We start from the raw sequence: 19,973 nt of genomic DNA, 5'->3' as shown, positions 1-19,973 counted from the left end.
GGCCCAAGTTCTGGCCCAGTTAGTTCATACCAACCAGGTTGGTTATGTAAAAGGCAGGGAACAGGCAGACAAAGTACGCAAAACCCTTGATCTCTTGGCTCACATCGATGAGAAAGAGGACTGCTCTATTTTGAGGTCAATCGACGCCAAGAAGGCATTCGACCGCGTTGTGTGGCCTTTTCTGAGCGCAGTCATGAGATGGGCAGGCCTGGGTGATCTTTTGATCTCGGGCGCACTAGCGGTGTATTGCAACGCTTCTGCCAAAGTTCTGGTCAATGGCGTGACCTCGGGTCCCTTTAGTCAAGACTCAAGGCGCACGAGAGGGCTGTCCAGTGCCCCCCTTCTGTATGCCCTAGTAGTGGAACCCTTTGCGCAAGCGGTTCGGTCAAATGCCCAAATCCACAGAATGTGTGGGGAGGGGGGATATAAGCTTGCACTGTTTGCAGACAATATTCAAACTTACATCTCCAGGCCATTGGAATCAGTCCCCACTCTTTTCCATTCTATGATGGAATACGGGGCATTATCAGGATTCCGGGCTAACTTAAACAAAATGGTGGCCCTAATACTCCAACCGAATGCTATCCTCCCAACCCAGCTGATAGCAGAGATATCTGGTTGTAGAGATTACAAAAAACCTGGCCAATTTGTTCACTGCAAATTATAAACCCCTTTGTAATACCATAAGGGCGGATTTAGAGGGATGGTCCATACTAACGTTCTCCTGGGATGCAAGATTCACTTCAATTAAGATGAACATTCTCCCCAGATATAAAGTTCTCTTCCAATCTCTTCCGGTGGAGGTTCCCGAGGCATTCCTTGCAGAGGTCAAACGGTCTCTTTTAGCATATTTATGTAGCATATTTATGGGCAGACTCAAAGCCCAGGGTCTCGTACGTGATCCTGATTTTACCAAAAGACAAGGGGTACATGGGATTCCCCGATCTCTTTGACTACTACAGGGCCTCTCAGTTCTGCATCCTCGTAGATCACCTGTGGGAAAATTCAGAGAAGCAGTGGTTCACCTTGGGAAACAAGCTGTTTACTCCTGACACCCTGGCCGAGTGGTTGTGGTCCCATGCCGTACCATGCCTCGGAAGATTCGAGACCATCCAGTCCTGGCTGTATTGTGGTCGTTATGGCATAGCTCCCACTGCATGAAGGGAATTACATCTTGGCCCTCCCCCCTAAGTTGCACATGGACCCCCCCATACGAGACCAGTTGAGCGAGGTACTTTGCTTTCAGCCCCTATATGAGGGAGGCCTGGAAAGGGCTGGGCAGATGTTGAAGGAGGGCTCCTACATCTCTAAAGAAGGGTTAGAGGAAGCACTGTATGGCACCATGATAGCTCCCTTACTCTACCTACAGTTGAAAAGTGTTCTGCGAGACCCACACTGGGAAAACTCCCTCCAGTGCCCCCTCACAACATTTGAGCGTGCCTTGAGAGCGCGCTCGGGCTCAAAGGGGTTGATTTGCCAGTTATATAGTGCGCTGCTCACATGGTGTCACGAGGCGCGACCCACCACGGAAATTAAATGGGATGCAGAGTTAGAGCTGCAAGATCGACCGGACACATGGAGGGTAATATACAAAGCAGTATGGAGCACAACGATCTCCATGCAATATAAAATGCATAACGGAAGACTATTAATGAGGTGGCACTACACCCCACAACGGCTGTCAAAAATGTTTCCAGGGACACCCCCGCTCTGTTGGAGGGAGTGTGGTGAAATACGAGATTACTGGCATCAGTGGTGGGGATGTGCAATGGTCCAGACATATTGGAAGGAGGTCTTGGGGTGGATTCAGGCGATAGATGGTATCAACAGGAGTCTGTCCCCACTACTTGTTTTGTTTGGCATTGAAACGGACGGTGAAGAAACACGTACAGTTCTCTCTCATATGCCAAGAAATCTGTTGCTAGCAGCAAGAGTGTGTTTAACGGTTAAATGGAAATGTAGCATTTTACTGACGAAAGGGGAATGGCTCACGAAAGCACACACTATTTACCAGACGGAAAGTCTCACTGCAGCCTTACTAAAACCCATTCTTATATAGACATGATCTGGCTGCCCTTTATGGAATATCACACAGCATATAGGCAGGCACTGAAGGGAGGAGATCTGTGCTAAATAGAGCGGTACCCATTGTAGTCCACATGAGGTTCCAATTGCCCCAAAGTTGAACCCCGCCGGGACGGTAAGAATGGTTGAAAGGTTATCATCAGACACAGAGGAGGCCTACACGCAAATAGGGGAAGGTTGTGTGAAATGTGAGGGTTAACGAGACGGGCTGAATTGTTGTGGGTATTATTTTGATGAGTAAGCGGAGGAGGGAGGTAAACAAGGGGGGAAAATGTACGTTATCGTGGTTGAACACCTTTTAACCAGACGAGGACATGGCTCGTACTGTTGAGTGATAAATAAGTCTTGGAGGACATCCAGCATTGACTTTCTAGAGGTTAGTTGAAGAGATAAAGAGTTGTACAATAATGTGGCTGTTCATTCATCTCCAGGATGTTATCGCTGGGTCAATTACTAGTGTCACTGTGGAGTTAACCTGTGTATTGTGTCACTCTTAAACTTATTATAAAACCAATACATTTATGTTTAAAAAAATAAATAAAATACAATTATTCATTCGTAAAATTCATGTTTAAATTTAAAAATGTAAAATTTTTCGGTCCCACCAAAATAGTACTATCTTTGCTGCATTCTTACATTCATCACTCATCAGTCTATTGTTGATCTTTCAATCGACAATATTGCGCATTTTCAAGAAATGAACCACTCTAATTACCAAGGAGGAAGATGAGCCTTGCAAAATGTATCTCCAAAAGGTTACTGAATTCAATGAGTCAATGGAGTAAACAAACTTAGAGAAGGGATCTTTTCTTATCGGCTTGAGTACCTCACACTCAATCAGTAAGTGCTTAATGGTTTCTACCTCTATACCACCGTGTCTGCATATAGCAGTTTCCTACCTTTTCCGTATGTTTAATTTCCCTTGTTTGGAGGGTATTAAGGCGGAACCTTAAGAAGGTGTCTCTATACCGACTATCCGGAGACTGTGCTAGGTATGTCTGTAAGGTTCCTTTCTTTTTACATTCACAGGATGTTTCTCGACTCAAGCTATACTGGTCACTTGTGTTAATCCAATCCATTTCCATCATTTTCTTTTTGGCTCGCTTTGGATTATCACACAGTAAGTCTATCTGCACTTCAAACTGCTCGAATATGTTCTCAGACTTTCGCTTGAATTGCGCAAATGACCCTCTCTCATTTTGGCATTGCATTTCAACTAGTAAGGTCTTATAGATCGAATTTGTTCCGCTCACCAGTGTCTTGTGGAATAGAAAAATAAGCCTATTTGTGCAATAGACAAAAGGGAATTTAATCCTAATTCGAAATTATTGTAATGGGAACACAATTGGGTAAACGCAAAGCTTTTGAGTTCAAGATCCTCTACCCTGGAGTAAATATCTAAGCCACATAACAAGACTGGGACAGCTTTAGTAGAGTGGAATTGTATGAGTGGCCTGATTGAAAAGCAACAGTATTTGCAATCAATTTATGTCATTTGTGCTGCTAGTTGTCTGCCCTTTTCCCATATATTTTCCCTATATAACCTGATTTCCGAAGGTCTTAACAGCATAAAGCCTGGATATTTGACCTTTTTGATATAATAGTATCCTATGGTTTATACAGTTTTGTTTAGAAAGTCGCCTAGATTTGTTGATCTACTTGTATTCGACATACTTTTGTTTTGTGGTTTCCTTTCTATTTTTTCTGCAGTTTTGTCTATTTAATGGGTCATTTCTCATATCATGCAGCGATTCTATCAGCATTTCTTTCTGGCGGGATTTCCCAAGCTGTATGCCAACTTTCTCTTCTCTTATGTTCCACTATCCAATCTCCTTCATCTCGTTAATGTGCTCTGTATGCATGTTCATCTCTCATCCTCTCTACATGGGGCAGTTTGATTTGTTCATCCTCTTCTTTCAGTCTCACACTTTTATCTGCCATTCTCTTAACATGCCTTTCATGCCATTGCTCATCTAACAATTTATTATATGTGTCTATATTATTTTTGGGAATGTCAAGATTTATTTTCTTATGACTCATTTCATTCCGTCCTTGTGGGAATTCCACCCTCGATGATGTTTTATGGGCAATGGGGGAAACATGTCTTGGTCCATTCAGCCCCAGGAGATCTAGACACGTTTGAATTGAGACAGATGTAGTTGTAGCTGTTCTAATGTTGTCAATCAGTGTTTGTGTATCTGTCTCATCTATGTTTCCGACTTATCCCATCTTAGTACTTTGATTCTCTGCCGAGTCAGCCTGGGTACAGTTCTCCTTTTCCCATAACAATGCCTTTGGGATAGGTTTCTTAGCGATATCTTCTGGCAATGGAATATCTCTGATAAGTTGCTTGTCTAATTTTGCAACCACTTGTACATCTTCACTTCTATCCAGCCGATGTTCTTTTGTGATCATCTTGAAAGCCACTAAAGACAGTTTCCAAAAGAAGTTTCGATGTAAAGCATTCTTTATTTTGCTGATTTTTATGTTTTTAGATTTCTTTGGGCCTCCACCCCCATTTAGAAGTCCCTTGGTTTTTTTTTGTGTGGTTTTTTGGAAGGATTACATTCTGCAGATTGAGATACAATCCTATTTGATTCGGTATTTCCCTGATTGAAAGTTGACGGAATGGATCCTTCTGGTTTACAGCTGACTTCTAGTTCCTTGTCACTCAGCGGTGGTAAGGGAATTGTTTTGTTTGTAGACACCCAAACACAGGATTCTTCTCCTGTTTCTTGAGTGGTTCCCTGAAGGGGGTACTGCAGTATAGTCAACTCATCCACTCTCGCAATAATATTTGCGTGCATAATGGTGACTACCTGTACCCCATCCCAGATATTATGATACAAAGTCACAAAGGGCTGAAAGGGTTGGTGATGTCAATTTGATGCGTTCCTCCACTTCCCTGAGGGTATGGTGCATATTACTGGAGTCTTTTCTTCCTAGATTACTTTGTTCTCGTTTCTTTCCAGCCATCCCTCCTCTATTTTCTATGAAATCAATGAGATCTGATTGGGAGCCTTGCATTGATGGATCAAATGGAGAGTGTTGGATTGGTGGATTGCAGGTTTGATTAAAAATCGTTATTGCGCAGCTTTTGGGTAATTCGGATGGTACTGATTCCAGGTGTTCAATTGGACTTAGATCATGCACTTTGTTCATGTGTGCTTTGTCAAGGCGGGCTGTGGTTTTAATCCCCATCACTTTTTTTTCGACTGGAACTATGTTAAAGAATTCCCTAATAGTCTTTCCAGCGATGGGCCCTGGAAGCGAATGTGGTGAAGAGCTATGTGTCTGTCCGCTTCCTAGGACATCAATAGACCCCACTTAAATTTAGGACGCGCTCCAAGTCGTTTATTTTCTGCTTGGTCTTTAGCAAGTTATTCCTAATGAATTAGATGGCGCCTCTAGGGTTGTTTGTATGTGACCAGTGCATGCTATGTTTGATAGATCATCAGTTAAATTATTTTTCTCTGGTTTTTGGTTCGGCTCTCTAGTCACTTGTGGTGTTTGTTCATCTGGCCCACCTGCTTGACTCTGCATTCCCATGCGAGCTGGCATTCGGTAAAACGTCCGTCAGTGGGTAGCGCAAGCAAAATGACGTGTAAATAATCAGCAAAGAAATGAGCAACTGTAACGCTTAGATGGAGGTTTCTTCAATACCTTTCAAAGAGCAAGTAATTACTGTGGGAACAGGTGTATGGTTTTTATGCATTTTGTGCTTACCAGCTGTAAATGTGGCTGTGTGGTTGCGTGTTTGGATGGATACAGTTTTTTCTCAAATTTGCTGTCTCGAGGGTTCAAAGGGCTCAGCCCTGCAGTCGCCCTCGCGTGTTACGTGTCAGTGCTTCCTGTTTTCCTTGACCGATTAATAAGTTAGAGTATGTTATACGTCTCTCGCTCTATTGTGAGTCTAGCAGGGGAAACATTTCTCAATGTCCGAGGCTCAAAGGGCCTAGCTCGCAGTCGCCTTCGGACACAGTGTTTACTATTATTAGCACTGTGTATTGTGTAGATAGATTCTCACTCACCTAGGGGTCGAGATCACTCTGTCCACAGCACATCTAACTCACACAAGCCACACCAGCCACAATACACCACTCACCCAGCTGACGTAGCACCAAGGATGGTCGATCTGTAATATTACTAGACGATCCCCCTAAGTGTCTCCTCCAGGACACCACTAACACCAGGAACACTCTGACTCAATCTGCGACCCTCCGCATTCGTGGTGAATATAAGATGTTGCTGACTGAGTTGTAGAGCAGAGCGTCGAACACCAGGAACACTCTGACTCACTGCGTGGGCATTTGAAACAGTAGCTCAGGGTTACTGCCTCCCCTTTCTAAAAAGACCTGCGGACCATGCACCGGGGAGCCACTCATTCTAAGTTCCAGATCCGTTCCTTGTGCAGGATACTTTGAGCTTGCTAGTGAAAGGTGCTATAGAACAGATACCTGTAACTGAGAGGAACAAAGGGTGGTACTCTCCCTATTTCCTAATCCCCAACAAGGATGGAGGATTGAGACACATTTTGGACTACAGATGCTTGAATAAGTTCCTTAGGAAGGACAAGTTCAAGATGGACACACGTTCTCAGATCCTTCAGTTCCTCCAGCTTCAGGATTGGATGGTATCAACCTTCAGGACGCTTACTTTCATGTGCCTATCCATCAAAAGCACAGAAAGTACCTGAGGTCCGGCCTTGGCAGTTCTCATGATCAGTTTCAAGTTCTGCCATTCAGGATGACCTCCACCCTGAGGGTTTTCACCAAGCTGATGGCGATGGTGGCAGTGAGTCTCTAGAGAGGGGGGATTCACATCTACTCCTACATGGACGATTGGCTGACCAGGACACGTTCTCCCAAACAGGCCCTGGAACATCTCGGCATCACCTACTACTCTCTCCGCAGACTGCTCTTTTCCCTCAATTTTGAGAAATCCCACATGATAACATCTCAATGGCTCCAGTTCATCGGAGAAGTCCTGAGTACGTCCTGAGGAAAAGCCTCACCCCCGATGTCAGGACTGTGCACATTCTGCAGATGATCACCGAATTCCAGAGTGCCCAGCGTTTTACAGCCTTCGACTTTTTGAGGTTGCTCGACCTCATGGCATCGTGCATTTTCCTGGTGCCACAGGCTTGTCTGAGAAGGAGATCCCTCCAATAGGCTCTCAGGACACATTGGTCTCCATTCCCGGGCAGGATGATAGAAGACCTTCAAGTTCCAAGCAGGTTCGCACAGGGATCTGCTGCGGTAGGCTTGCGAGGGCAATATTCTGAAGGGAGAACATTTTTGGCAACCATGGCCGGAGATGACATTAATTACAGATGTCTCACTCATGGGCTGGGGAGCCCACGCCAACGATCTGACAGTCAGTGGTCGTTGGTCTCCATCTGAGTCCAAACTAGACATCAACCTTTTGGAGCTGAGGGCAATCAGACTAGCGCTGAAGGCCTTTATGCCCTCTGTACGAGTGATGGTATTCTCCCACCCACTCCCTTGGGAACTTCCATTCAGGTGGCCAGAGAAGGGCCATTGCTTTTGGGTCCTGACCCTGGGGTGGACAAGCGAGGGAGGATCACCCGAGTGGAGGGTCACGAAGGATTGGGAGGTGGATACCCAAGGGCGAGATATGGTATTTCCCCAGTCCCAAAAACACCTAACCAACTCTCACTCAGCCTTTATGGTGTATTTCCAATCTCACCCCATCTCCCCCTCCTCATTTCCAACAAATACTGAGATGAGGAAGAGGCAACTAAGGCAAGTAAAGTTTACCCATAGGAATAACATGGGGAAAATAAAGGCAACCTACCATAGAAAGAACTGAAGTTGTCCCACTAATAGTCTGGCAGGGTCAGGCATTTAATAGTAACCATTGTGAGGAAGGCATGGTATCAAAGTAAAATAGACAAGTGATCACAGTTCAAGGGTGTTTATTAAACTTTATCAAGGGTATGATAAACGCCTATCTAAACCTAAATCTACGACCATCAACACAGTCCTAGTGGAGACTCGTCAAAATAAAAGGGCCTATACTAAAAAAAAATAATAATAATATTGCCAATCCTTACCGCTAAGTTACAAATAGTGTAGGGTAATGTTCAGGACATTGGCCGCCCTTCCCAACGTTTTCAGCACGGGACAAGGCGGTTCACTCGAGCAAAGCACACACTCTGGCTTCTTCGGCACGAGGACACAGTTCCATTACCAGCATCTGGGCCTTCTGTGCCCAAGTCCCTTAAGTTATCAAAAGTCTTTTGATTCAGAGCGTCTGATGTATCAAACAAACAAAAAAGTTACTTTCCAAGTGTTCAAGCAGGGTGATTCACTCTTCACCCTGGATCCCCCTCAGCCGGACTCGGATCCCTTTTTGAATGGATTCTGTCCTCCCACATATTCCTCATCTTCGATATTCGATATCCAGCGTCAGCTGCTCTGAAAACAAATTTCAGCATAGGGTGCTGTGCATCGATGCAGTCAACTCGATGTGCCTCGAGGGTCTCCGTCTCGAGGGTGATGTCATCGAAGGTATATATAGCATACATAGCGCCTGTTGCTTCAGTTCCATTCTTCTGAGTAAGCTTACGCTTCTAGAAACTACAGCGTGCTTCTATTGTTCTTCTTCCTCGACACCTACTTCCCCGAACATCGGGTTAAAAAAGTGTCAGGACTGGGGCTCCATGAAAATCCGACTCATATCGAGTATGTTTGTGGTGTCTCTGTGTGGGGCACAAGACCTCAGCCTGCTCCAAATGCCAGTTGATGACCGGAAAGACTCTGAAGGAGCGAAAGGGGAAATTGGCGGTAGGTGGAAACTCCAAATAATCCCCATCAACTACCCCGAAGAAACCTTTTTAGTCAAGCCGAGTGGCGACTCTCCTCGAATGAAGAAGGTAAAAAGGTCCAGGTCGAGGAGCAGCTCCAACACTCGTCATCGTCGTTGAGGAAGTCGAAAAAGAGGCACCACACTTCGTCATCTGACACCTCCCCTGAGAGGGCTATATATTGTCCCACAAAGGCCTCCACTCCTGCCGAATGGGAAGCATTTAGGATAGAAATGCAAAAAATATTTGAGAAACAAAAACCCTCAAGCCATGCTCGTACTGCACCTTCCAAAGCCGGTAAGAAAAGGGCTTGAGCCAAATACTGCCCAACCTCGAACCCGGGTCGAAGGCCAGATCCTCATCGAGAGCCATTGATGCCTCGACGCAATGAGAAATCATTGAAGGATCCTTCAAGCCGAAAGTCAAAGCATAAGTTAAGATCGTTGACACCATCAATGCCAGCTATTCCCTCGATACCGGCGGCACCATCGACGCCAGCTGCGCCATAGACGCTGGCTGTGCCTTCGACCCCAGCTGTGCATCCACACCAATTGCACCTTCGACACCATGGAAGCCCTCGATGCTGTCAAAGCAGAAAAAGACTTCAATAAAAATATCGACGACTCCTTGAGCGCTGAGTTCACAATTTCTGAAACGGTCGGTGCACATTCCAGATAAAACGTATATTCCGCTGCCAAGGAAGGAATATTTCAAATCACTAACCTCAATTTATGAGGAAAATGAGCCATCAGATAACTATGCACCATCTAGACTACAATTTGGTACACCAAATGTGCCTGAGAGTTTTATTTCAAAGGAGTCTGCATCTGAAAGAGTGGCGAGACATGACATCGGATGCTCGTCCATTGGAAACCAAAGCCCAAGGTTACTGCCGTCCTTTCGTTAAGAGACCTCAAAACCATCCACCAGGGAGCTACTCTTTGAGGGTTCCAGATCTGCTCCTTGTGCAGGAAATGTTGACCCTGCTAGAGAAAGGCACTATGGAACCAGTGCCTGTAGCGGAGAGGAACAAAGGATGGTACTCTCCATATTTCCTTATACCCAAGAAGGACGGAGGACTGAGACCCATCTTGGACTGAGATACTTGAGCTTCCTCAGGAAGAACAAATTCAAGATGGTCGCACTTTCACAGATCATTTGGCCCTCCAACTTGAGGATTGGCTGGTGTAATGGGACCTTCTGGATGCTTACTTTCATGTGCCAATACATCTTAAGCACAGAAAGTACCTGAGGTTCGCCGTTGGCGGTTCTCATTATCAGTTTCGAGTTCTGCCATTCGATCTGACATCGGGCCGAGGGTTTTTATCAAGCTGATGGCGGTGGTGGCAGCAAGTCTCAGGACAGGGCGGATTCACCTCTACCCCTATCTGGACGTTTGGCTGATCAGGGCATGTTCTCCCAGACAAGTACTAGATCGCAACGTCACCTGCACTCCCTTCACAGACTGGGCTTCTCCCTCAATTACAAGAAGTCCCATATGACACCATCCCAAAAGCTCCAGTTCATCAGAGCTGTACTGGATACATCCCTGAGAATGAGCTCGCCACCCAAGGTGAGGGCTCAAGACATTCTGCCGATGGTCACCAAATTTCAGTGTGCCCAGCGTCTCCCAGCCTTCAACTTTTGGAGGTTGCTGGGCCTCATGGCATTCTGCATTTTCCTGGTGCCAGAAGCTCGTCTGAGATCGAGATCCCGTTCAATGGGCACTCAGGACACCATGGTCTCATTTCTACTTCAGGTTCCAACCAGGGTCTCACAGAATCTTCTGTGGTGTGCCTGCGAGGACAAGATTCTGAAGGGACAACCTTTTGGCAACCAGTGCCAGAGATGACATTAGTGACGGATGCCTCACCCACCGGTTGGGGAGCCCATACCAACAATCTGCCAATCAGCGGTCGTTTGTCTCCATCGGAGTCCAAACTAAACATCAATATTTTGGAGCAGTGGGCAAGCAGACTAACGCTGAGTGCCTGTTTGCCCTCTGTACAGGGAAAGAATGTCCTGATAATGATGGACAACACAGTGGCCATGTATTACCTCAAAAAAAGAGGAGTATGGTCACTACCACTGTGCAGAGAGGTAATGCAGCTCTGGCTTTGGGCAATTCAAGAAGGTATCTCCCTATCTGCGGTTCACCTAGCCAGAGAGGAGAGCACCGCAGCGGATGCTCTGAGCAGGTAGAGCACAGTCTCCTACGAGTGGGAACTAGCTCAGGAAGTCCTTCAAGAGATCTTCACCCTCTGTGGAACCCTTTAAGCAGACCTGTTCATGACCAGTGTCAGCCGGAAGTGCACACTGTTCTGCTCCAGGGAATTTCCACCCAAGAGGAGCTCTAGAATTACCAATGCCAAATCCGGCACTAGAGAGCTGTTCACTATCCTTAGAGAGCTTGAGTCACTCATCTCCCCCATGCCCCCCCTGCTGAAACTTGTTCTAAAGATAAGGCCTGGTGCACCAAAATACAAGCAGCACTACTAGATAAAATATTGATCTCACAATCTAAAATTGAAAAGAAAAAACTCAGTATTGCCTTTGATCTTGACTCACCTAAACCTGAACTCTCTACTCCTAAACCTGGTAGCCTATTTAATTTCACTCCTCTGTCCACTAAAGAGGTTGAAAATATAATATCAAGCCTCAAACCCTCACACTGTCAGGGCGACATTTGCCCTTCTAACATTATCAAAGATGCAGCCAAAGAACTTGCACCATCCATTACCACATTCATAAACGCCTGATTCAAACCAGCACAGTCCCATCTAACCTGGAGGACGCTTGGGTCCTTCCGCTGTTAGAAAAACCGAACCTTGACCCTGACAACCCCACGCATTACAAACCTATTACTGCTGTGCCATTCTTGCTAAAATTCTAGACAGAGATGCGTAATTTACAAATACAAGCACATCATATACAAGCTCAATAAATATATCAACCTAGATCACCTTCGACTTAAAATACTTCCCCCAATGGAAGCCACCCCACATCCCAGTCCCAAGCCGTGCTCTAAAAGAAACAAGACCACCGCTAACCCACATGCCACCCCTAACTCACGCCTAATGCCAGAGTCAGAACCTGACCTCAAAGGCGCATTAATAAATGCTAAATCCTTAGTTGCCCATGCTGCAGACATAGCAGAGAACATCTTGAAAATGACATTGACTTCATCGCCATCGGGGAATCCTGGCTCCACGAGGCAGCAGGCCCAGCACAAACGCTAGCAATTCCAGACAACAATGCCATCCTCAGAGTGGACAGACCAGATTCACGAGGTGGAGGATTAGCGATTATCGCCAAAACAAATCTCTCTCTGAGAATTGCCTCCACACCTAACCTAAAATCCTGTGAGTCACTATACATTAAACTACCTACCGCCAATTCTCAAACGCTAAACATCCATCTCCTTTACAGACCTCCAGGCCCGATCAGCACCTTTAATGAAGCCATTACTACTATTATCTCAGAGAAGCTAAAAAACTCCTCACAAACCCTAGTGCTAGGAGATTTCAACCTAGGGCATGATGATATGAATGATCACCAGGCTACCTCCGCAGCCAACATCCTGACAGAATTAGGCTTCACTCAGAAAGTGAACACTTCCACCCATACCAAAGGGAGAACTCTCGATTGGATTGCAAGTCACAATTGGAACCTCTCCATCACATCCATCTCCCCCCAAATATGGACTGACCATCACCTAATCTCCTTTACTCTCAATACTTAAAGACCTACTGCACCAATACCTCCTCCCACCATACCCACTTTAACTAGAAACAAGAAAAATATCACAGCTGACAACATCTTACCCTATATCCTCCCCAATCTCAACTCCCTACCAGACCATTCAGACCCAGGCCTACTAGTGGGAGAATATTATAATGCCGTGACTACCGCTCTCGACAGCACTGCTCCACTAAGGGTCAGGAACAGCAAACCCAAAAAGCATCTCAACTCTTGGTTTACACCCCACCTAAAAAAACCTAAGATTACTGAAAAGAAAATGTGAAACGGCATGGAATCTACATCCCACTATAGAAAATAAAACCAATGTAATAGGTATCTCAATGCAATAGAAAAAGGATATCATCATGGCCAAACAAGAAACGTATAACAGGATTACACAAGCTAACTAGCATGAAGGAGCTCTTCTCTATTCTAAAAGAATTGGAAACCCCAATTGCAGTACAGAATGACTCTATTAAAGATAAAACTTGGTGTACTGACATCCAATTAGCACTAACTAACAAAGTGGCCAATCTCCAAAACAAAATAGCTCTAAAGAAAGCTTTACTATCAGCTCAAACTCCCCCGAACAAAACACTGACGTCTAAACCCAAAGAACATACTCAATTTAAGGTAGAGAAAACGATTCTTGCGCTTAAACCATCCAATTGCAAAGGTGACCAATGCCCAGCACAACTGATCAAGGGCGGTGCTAGAGATCTAGCCCCTTTCATCACCAAACTTATCAATGCTTCCTTCACTACTGGCAGCATCCCGTGCAATCTAAAGGAATCCTGGATACTCCCTCTTCTGAAAAAACAAACACTGGACCCTAACATACCCACCAACTACAGGCCCATCACCACGCTGCCATTTCTACTAAAAATCTTAGATAAGGTAGCATACACCCAAATTCAAAACTTCCTTGAGATGAACCTACTCTTGGGCGCTCGCCAATCTGGTTTCCGGCTACAACATGGCACAGAGACAGCCCTTATCGATTTAAAGGCCCAAATAGATGCACTAAGAGATGAGGGAAAATTAGCACTTCTCCTCCTACTAGACCTATCAGCTGCCTTGACTTGGTGGACCACAAAATCCTGTGTAGTCACTTGGACTCAGCGGCCCACTTCTCAAAGGAAGCTACAGTCTGGATACAGTCTTTCCTTAGCGACAGGACTGTGAGGGTCTTCTCCCCATCGGCCGCAGTAGACCCAATACCTATTACTTGTGGAGTGCCTCAGGGATCATGCGTCTCGCCAACACTCTACAATATCTTCACCAAGCCACTCTTTGACGATCTTGACAATCTGGGTATCACTTATACCAACTACGCAGACGATACCCTGATTCGCCTACCACTTATTGGGGATTATGGGGAAGATCTGGCTATGGTGAACAGAGTCTATAGCATCGTTCAGGCATGGATGGCCAACCATGGCCTGTGTCTGAACAATGACAAAACAGAGCTCATCATCCTGGGCACCGCAGCTCGCATCTCAAAACTCAACCTTAATTACTCGGCATTCATTTTTGATGGGAATACTATCATGGTCGCCAGACAAACCTTAGGTTTTTACCTCGACTCAACCTTATCCCTTACCAAGCAGATACATTCACTGGCTTCCTCTACGGCCTACACGTGTAAATTAATACGAGCCGGAAATCAATTCCTGTCAGTGGACAGTTGCTTAATCCTATCTAGAGCCCTCATTCTATCAAGACTTGATTATTGTAATGCTCTCTACATAGGGGCAAACAAACAAACCAACAGAATTGAAGTGCTCCAAAATGATGCTCTCAGGGCTGCCCTAAGCATCCCTAGAAGAGCACACATCTCTGCTATAAGAAGGAAACACAAATGGCTCTCCACCCAAGAAAAAATTAATCTCAAATCGGCTTCCCTCATCCACAAATGCCTAAATAACAAAGCCCCTCGCTACCTAACAGAACGTTTTATCTGAGAAAACTCCATCAGAACGCCAAGAATAGCCAACCGCAACTGTCTTCAAGGGCCAAGATTTAAACTGTCCACCATTGGAGGATCCAGTTTCCCAGTTAGGGCAGCACAATTGTGGAACTCCTTACCACACACACTCGGATCTGACCAAACGTTTATCAAATTCAGGAAGAACACAATTAAATGGCTCATAGAGAAAGATATGTAACCCACACTACCCTACTGCACTAACCTAGCCCTTGCCTGCATGTAATGTATTTTGATATAGATTTGCTAATATGTAAATGTCTGTTAATTATGACATGTCTACATATGCACGCCGCTACATATGTACTATGCTGTTTTACCCCTATCCTGTAACGCTGAGGAAATTTGTTTTTACCTTTGCTCTGTAACATCTGTAAATAAGCTGTAAGTTCGCTTTTCACCTGCGCCCTGATACTTCTGGGTCCGGTGCGCACAATAAATAAACAAACAAACAAACATACATCTAGAGACCAAGAATCTTCTAGGCCTGCAGCAACCTGGGTTTAGACCTAGACATGGTACTGAAACTGCACTATTAGACCTAAAAACCTAAATAGATGAACAAAAAGACAAAGGTAATATATCTCTCCTTCTGCTGTTAGATTGAGCAGCCACATTTGAGCTGGTCAACCATGAAGTCTTGTGTAACCACCTTACCTCATCAGCCCACTTCTCAGACAAAGCTACGGCATGGATAGACACCTTCCTTGACAGTAGAACAATGAGGGTCTTCACTCCTACAGCGTTGGCGGATCCAGCACCAGTAACTTGTGAAGTTCCACAAGGGTCATGTGTCTCTCCGACGCTGTATAATACTTTTACCAAGCCTTTGTTCGATGACCTGGACCACTTGGGTGTCACCTACACTAATTATACAGATGACACCCAAGTCGTCATTCCCATCGTTGGGAATTACGACCTGGACACAACTACTAAACAAAATATACTACATCATTCAGGCATGGATGGCCACCCATGGCCTTGGTCTCAATGATGAGACGACGGAATTACTACTTACGGGCTCCCAAGCCAAACTTGACACTTGATACAAATCCTTTAATATTGACAGTATTAATATCCTAGTCTCTAAGGAAGTCAAGACTTTAGGATTTTACCTCGACCCTTCCTTAACCTTGACCAAGCAAGTAAATGTGACAGCCTCCTCTACAACCTATACCTGCAAGATAAGATGCCAGTAGACCTTTCCTTTTCACAAGCTGTTCCACTCTAGCCAGGGCACTTATCTTATCCATATTGGATTACTGCAACGACCTTTACATAAGTACTAATAAGCGTAACTTGAACAAACTTCAACTATTGCAAAATAATGCGCTTAAATCTGCTCTCAATATACCAAGGTCACATCACATATCAGAAACTAGACGTAATGCCTGCTCGCTCTCGATCAAGAACAGTCTCTCCTTCAACACCGTCACCCTTTACTCACAAGTGCCTATCCAATTCAGCGCCTAAATATCTAACAGATTCACCAAAAACCAATCTGTCCGGCCCACCAGAGCCACTCAACTACACTTCCTTAGAGTCCCGAGATTTAACTTACAAAAATAGGGGGGGAAGTAGCTTCCCTGTCCTAGCATCCAAACTATGGAACTCCCTACCCACTGATCTAAGAGTAGAACCTTCATGTTCCCGATTCAGGACTCATGTAAAAAATTGGCTCACCCTTCAGGAGATGCAATACATTTCTTATTCTCCTGTGACAACTGCACCCATAACTGTATAGTTTAACAATGTGTCTTGTTTCTATGTATCATCCCTTTCTCTGTATATTACTGTTCTGATTACCACACCTTGGCACTGTACTACATTGTATCCAGTTATTGTAATTTGTACTGTAACTTTATGTATCTCAAGCAATGCGCTGAGTTACCTGAGGGTCAGGTGTGCTATACAAATCAACAATTCAATTCAGTTTGTAGTGGACTGGGAATTTCCACTCTTGAACTTGTTTCCTCCAGTCCCTGTCATTCCTCATGTGATCAAGAGGTTGAGAAAGTTCGGGTAAATCCATGATCCTAATTGCTCCGGATTGGGCCAGGAGGAAATGGGTCCCGGACCTTCTGGACATGGCCATCTGCCTTCCAATGTATCTTCCATCTTCCACAAAGAGAGGACCTTCTCTCACGAGAGGAGGGTCAGATTCTCCATCCAGAGGTTAAGACACTGAGAGGTTGAGATTCAAGGATTGGTGACCTCCCGGATGATGATGGAGATTTTGCTTTCGGCCAGGAGGCCAGCAACAAAATCTTTGTACCGTTGCCGATGGAACAGGTTCCTTGACTGGTGTAGAGATAAGAATGTGGACCCATTTCAATGTAATACACCTGTGGTGTTGTCTTTCTTGGTAGATTTGGCAAACCTGGGGCTCCAGATTGAAACCATTAAATGTTATTTGGCAGTGCTTTCAATTTTTAACTCCTCTTCTGAGGAAGTGCCATACCATTCCTTTAATCATACCATTTCTCAAGGGGCTCAGCAACGTGTCTCCCTCAAATCCTTTTCAAGACCTGGTTTGGGATTTGAATCTTGTTCTAAAATTTCTCGTGTCCTCCTTTTGTGCCACTTCATTCGTGTCCATTAAAACTTCTGACATTTAAGACCATTTTACTAGGAGCTCTAACATCAGCCTGCAGGGTGAGCGAGTTGCAGGCGTTATCTTGTAAACCCCTATTTACTACTTTTTATAGAGACAAGGTTGTTCTTAAGGTAAAACCTTTGTTTCTTTCTAAAATAGTCTCTGAATTCCTTGTATCTCAAATTGTTTTACCAACTTTTTACCCACCCCCTCGTTCTGGAAAGGAAGAGGAGTGGCTGCACAGACTTGACCCAAGACGGGCTCTGAGTTTCTATGTTTCGGGAAATGCAAAGATTCGACAAGATGATTAGCTCTTCAATGATATACGGGGCAAAAATTAGGACTAGCAGGAAAGAAACAAACCCTGTCTAGATGGATTATTCTTTGCATTGGAGAATGCAATGGATTGCCTGGAAAAGACCCTCGAGAAGGCCTGAGGGCCCATCTACGAGGGGCATGGCAACATCTTCTGCCCTACAAAGAGGGGTATCGATAAGGGACATCTGTGCGGCAGCCACTTGGTATAGCATTCTTACCTTTGTAAAACATCACTGTCTAGACTCCTGTTCACCTCAGGAAGGGGGATTTGAGAAGTCAGTCCTTCATTCGGTCCATGACTAATATTCAGAAAATTCATACTCCCACCTCCAAAACCAACACTGTTTGGAAGTCTATCAAAAGATGAGGAAAACATTGGATGACACAATCCATTCATAGATTAAGTTGCTTACCTCTGGTTCTTTGGACTGGATGTTGCTCCCACTATTCCTCTTCACCCCTCCCAACCTACGCCGCTGTAAAGTTTCCGGGTATTACACTTTACGCTCTTTTAAGTCTGATATGGTGTGATACTAAGCAGGTAATTCTGCAAAGGAAAACACAGGGAAAAACAGAACTGAAGCCAATGGGTGCTGCGCATCCTATATATACTGGTGATGACGTCAACCTCGACTCGGAAGCCCTCGAGGGACATTGAGTCGACGGAATCGGCGCACAGCAGCCTTTGCCGAGCATTTTTCTGAAGCAGCTGAAGGTGTAAAACAGAATATCAAAAGATAAGGAATATGTGGGAGGAGCATCCAGTCGAAAGAACGTTACCAGGGGAAAGTAACTTGTTCTTCTATGTGCGTGAAGATCTACTTTGCATACATTCTAAACGATGATAACACTAAAAGTAACATATCCCATCCATAATTAATTGCTCTCCATACATATGGATTTGCAACATTACGCCCAGTTTGCTGCCATCCCCCATCATCAATATGATGTGCGCAATATGAATCCCTCGTAATGATGGGGACCCTCCCTGACCACCCCGACATACTCACCTGATCTTTTCGGCAAGAATAGTGTTGGATTATTACATATGCTTTATGAATACTAGGGTCAAATTCTTTTGGTATTGAGAATTATTGCATAAGCCAAGAGATTTGTCTACCAACCGTCTTCGCTCACTTGACTTGAGATCCTGAAAGGATCTTCCATAACTTGGACTTCCCCGGGTCTCTCTAGTTTTACCTGGACAGTCGATCCTAGACAAAATCTGCAGCTTCTAAAGTCACCACTGCACCCTAAAGGGTTACAAGATAGATGGACTCTCACCTCCTTAGAGTCTACTTGCAGACAGAGTCTGTGGCTTTGCGGAAGAGCATTCCTCTTGAGAACACAAGCTCTGCTGCCGGGATACTAGCTTGAGGTCAGATGCTCGCTTCAGACAGGCAGTTCTCAAACATCTTTAGCTGACGCGCCCATATGCAGGTTTGTGACTAGTAATTCTAATGCGTATGCGATGCGTGCCTTCATCCTAGAAAGCTTTTTCTTTTCAATACCTTCCTCCCAATGTTTGTAGTGCTTTCTAATCACGATAAATATAGAGGAAAGGGGACAGGAAATCTTACAAACTATGGTGACTACTGTACTCCTAGTCCATAGTCCCCTTTCCTCTCTACGGCCCACCCCTGGTCACCTTTGTGGTGACATGACTGAGTGCTATGAAAAGGACAGGCTGTTGGATGCGCATACATTTTCTGGGAGGGGTACCACGGAAGAAGGGGCAAGCGCGTTAGAGCCTTACCTTTTGGTTTTATCGCACTGCACCTCATCAGGCTTCGATCCGTAACCCATAGGTCACGTTGCCCATAGATCACGTTACCCATAGATAACGTTACCCATAGATCACGTTACCCATAGGTGTGGAGGAACGTGGACTCTGGACTAGGAGTACAGAAGTCACTACGGTGAGTAACAGTTCCTATACAAATGCATGTTTGTGGACCAAATTATTAGATCACAAATAAGTTATATTGTAGCACTATGATTTATTTCTGTGATGTTTTTTCTAGATGATTTGGCATAATACCTACAGAGTTGGATGTGCTGCTACACTATGCAACAGAGTAAAGAACAAGTCGGGTCGAGGGAACATTATGTTTATCTGCAACTATGCACCAGCGTAAGTACTTGGCTTTACTAATCTCTCTTTAGTAGCTGTTAAGACTATTAGAAATGTCAGCCTAATGACAATATACTGTCCCCGTGACATGAGCCTCTCCTTATTGTACCCAGCCTCCTTTGCAGGCAGCAGGGATCAGGCCAGCGACCGTGCTACCCACTGATAGTCATGTTTGAAGAGTACATTAGGATGTTACCTTTGAATCAGTTCTACATTCCTTTAAGAATGTTTCACTGCCATGACTTTAGATGTACTCACCTATGTTAAATATGTGTGTTCTTTG

At 44.9% G+C, this 19,973-nt stretch overlaps 1 protein-coding gene across 1 annotated transcript in view; it reads left to right on the top strand.

Annotated features, from left to right (window-relative positions):
* LOC138481610 (GLIPR1-like protein 1) overlaps window positions 1-19,973 on the top strand; it is a 1,920,818-nt gene that overhangs the window by 480,767 nt on the left and 1,420,078 nt on the right. The window contains exon 3 of the mRNA XM_069613805.1: window positions 19,581-19,690. Within this exon, the coding sequence (XP_069469906.1) occupies window positions 19,581-19,690 (110 nt within the window). The remainder of the gene's footprint in view (window positions 1-19,580; window positions 19,691-19,973) is intronic.

Source organism: Ambystoma mexicanum, chromosome 5p (assembly GCF_040938575.1).
Source record: "Ambystoma mexicanum isolate Mex_15411 chromosome 5p, UKY_AmexF1_1, whole genome shotgun sequence".
In the NCBI taxonomy this organism is placed as follows: Eukaryota; Metazoa; Chordata; class Amphibia; order Caudata; family Ambystomatidae; genus Ambystoma; species Ambystoma mexicanum.
This window is presented reverse-complemented; position numbering and strand designations above follow the sequence as displayed.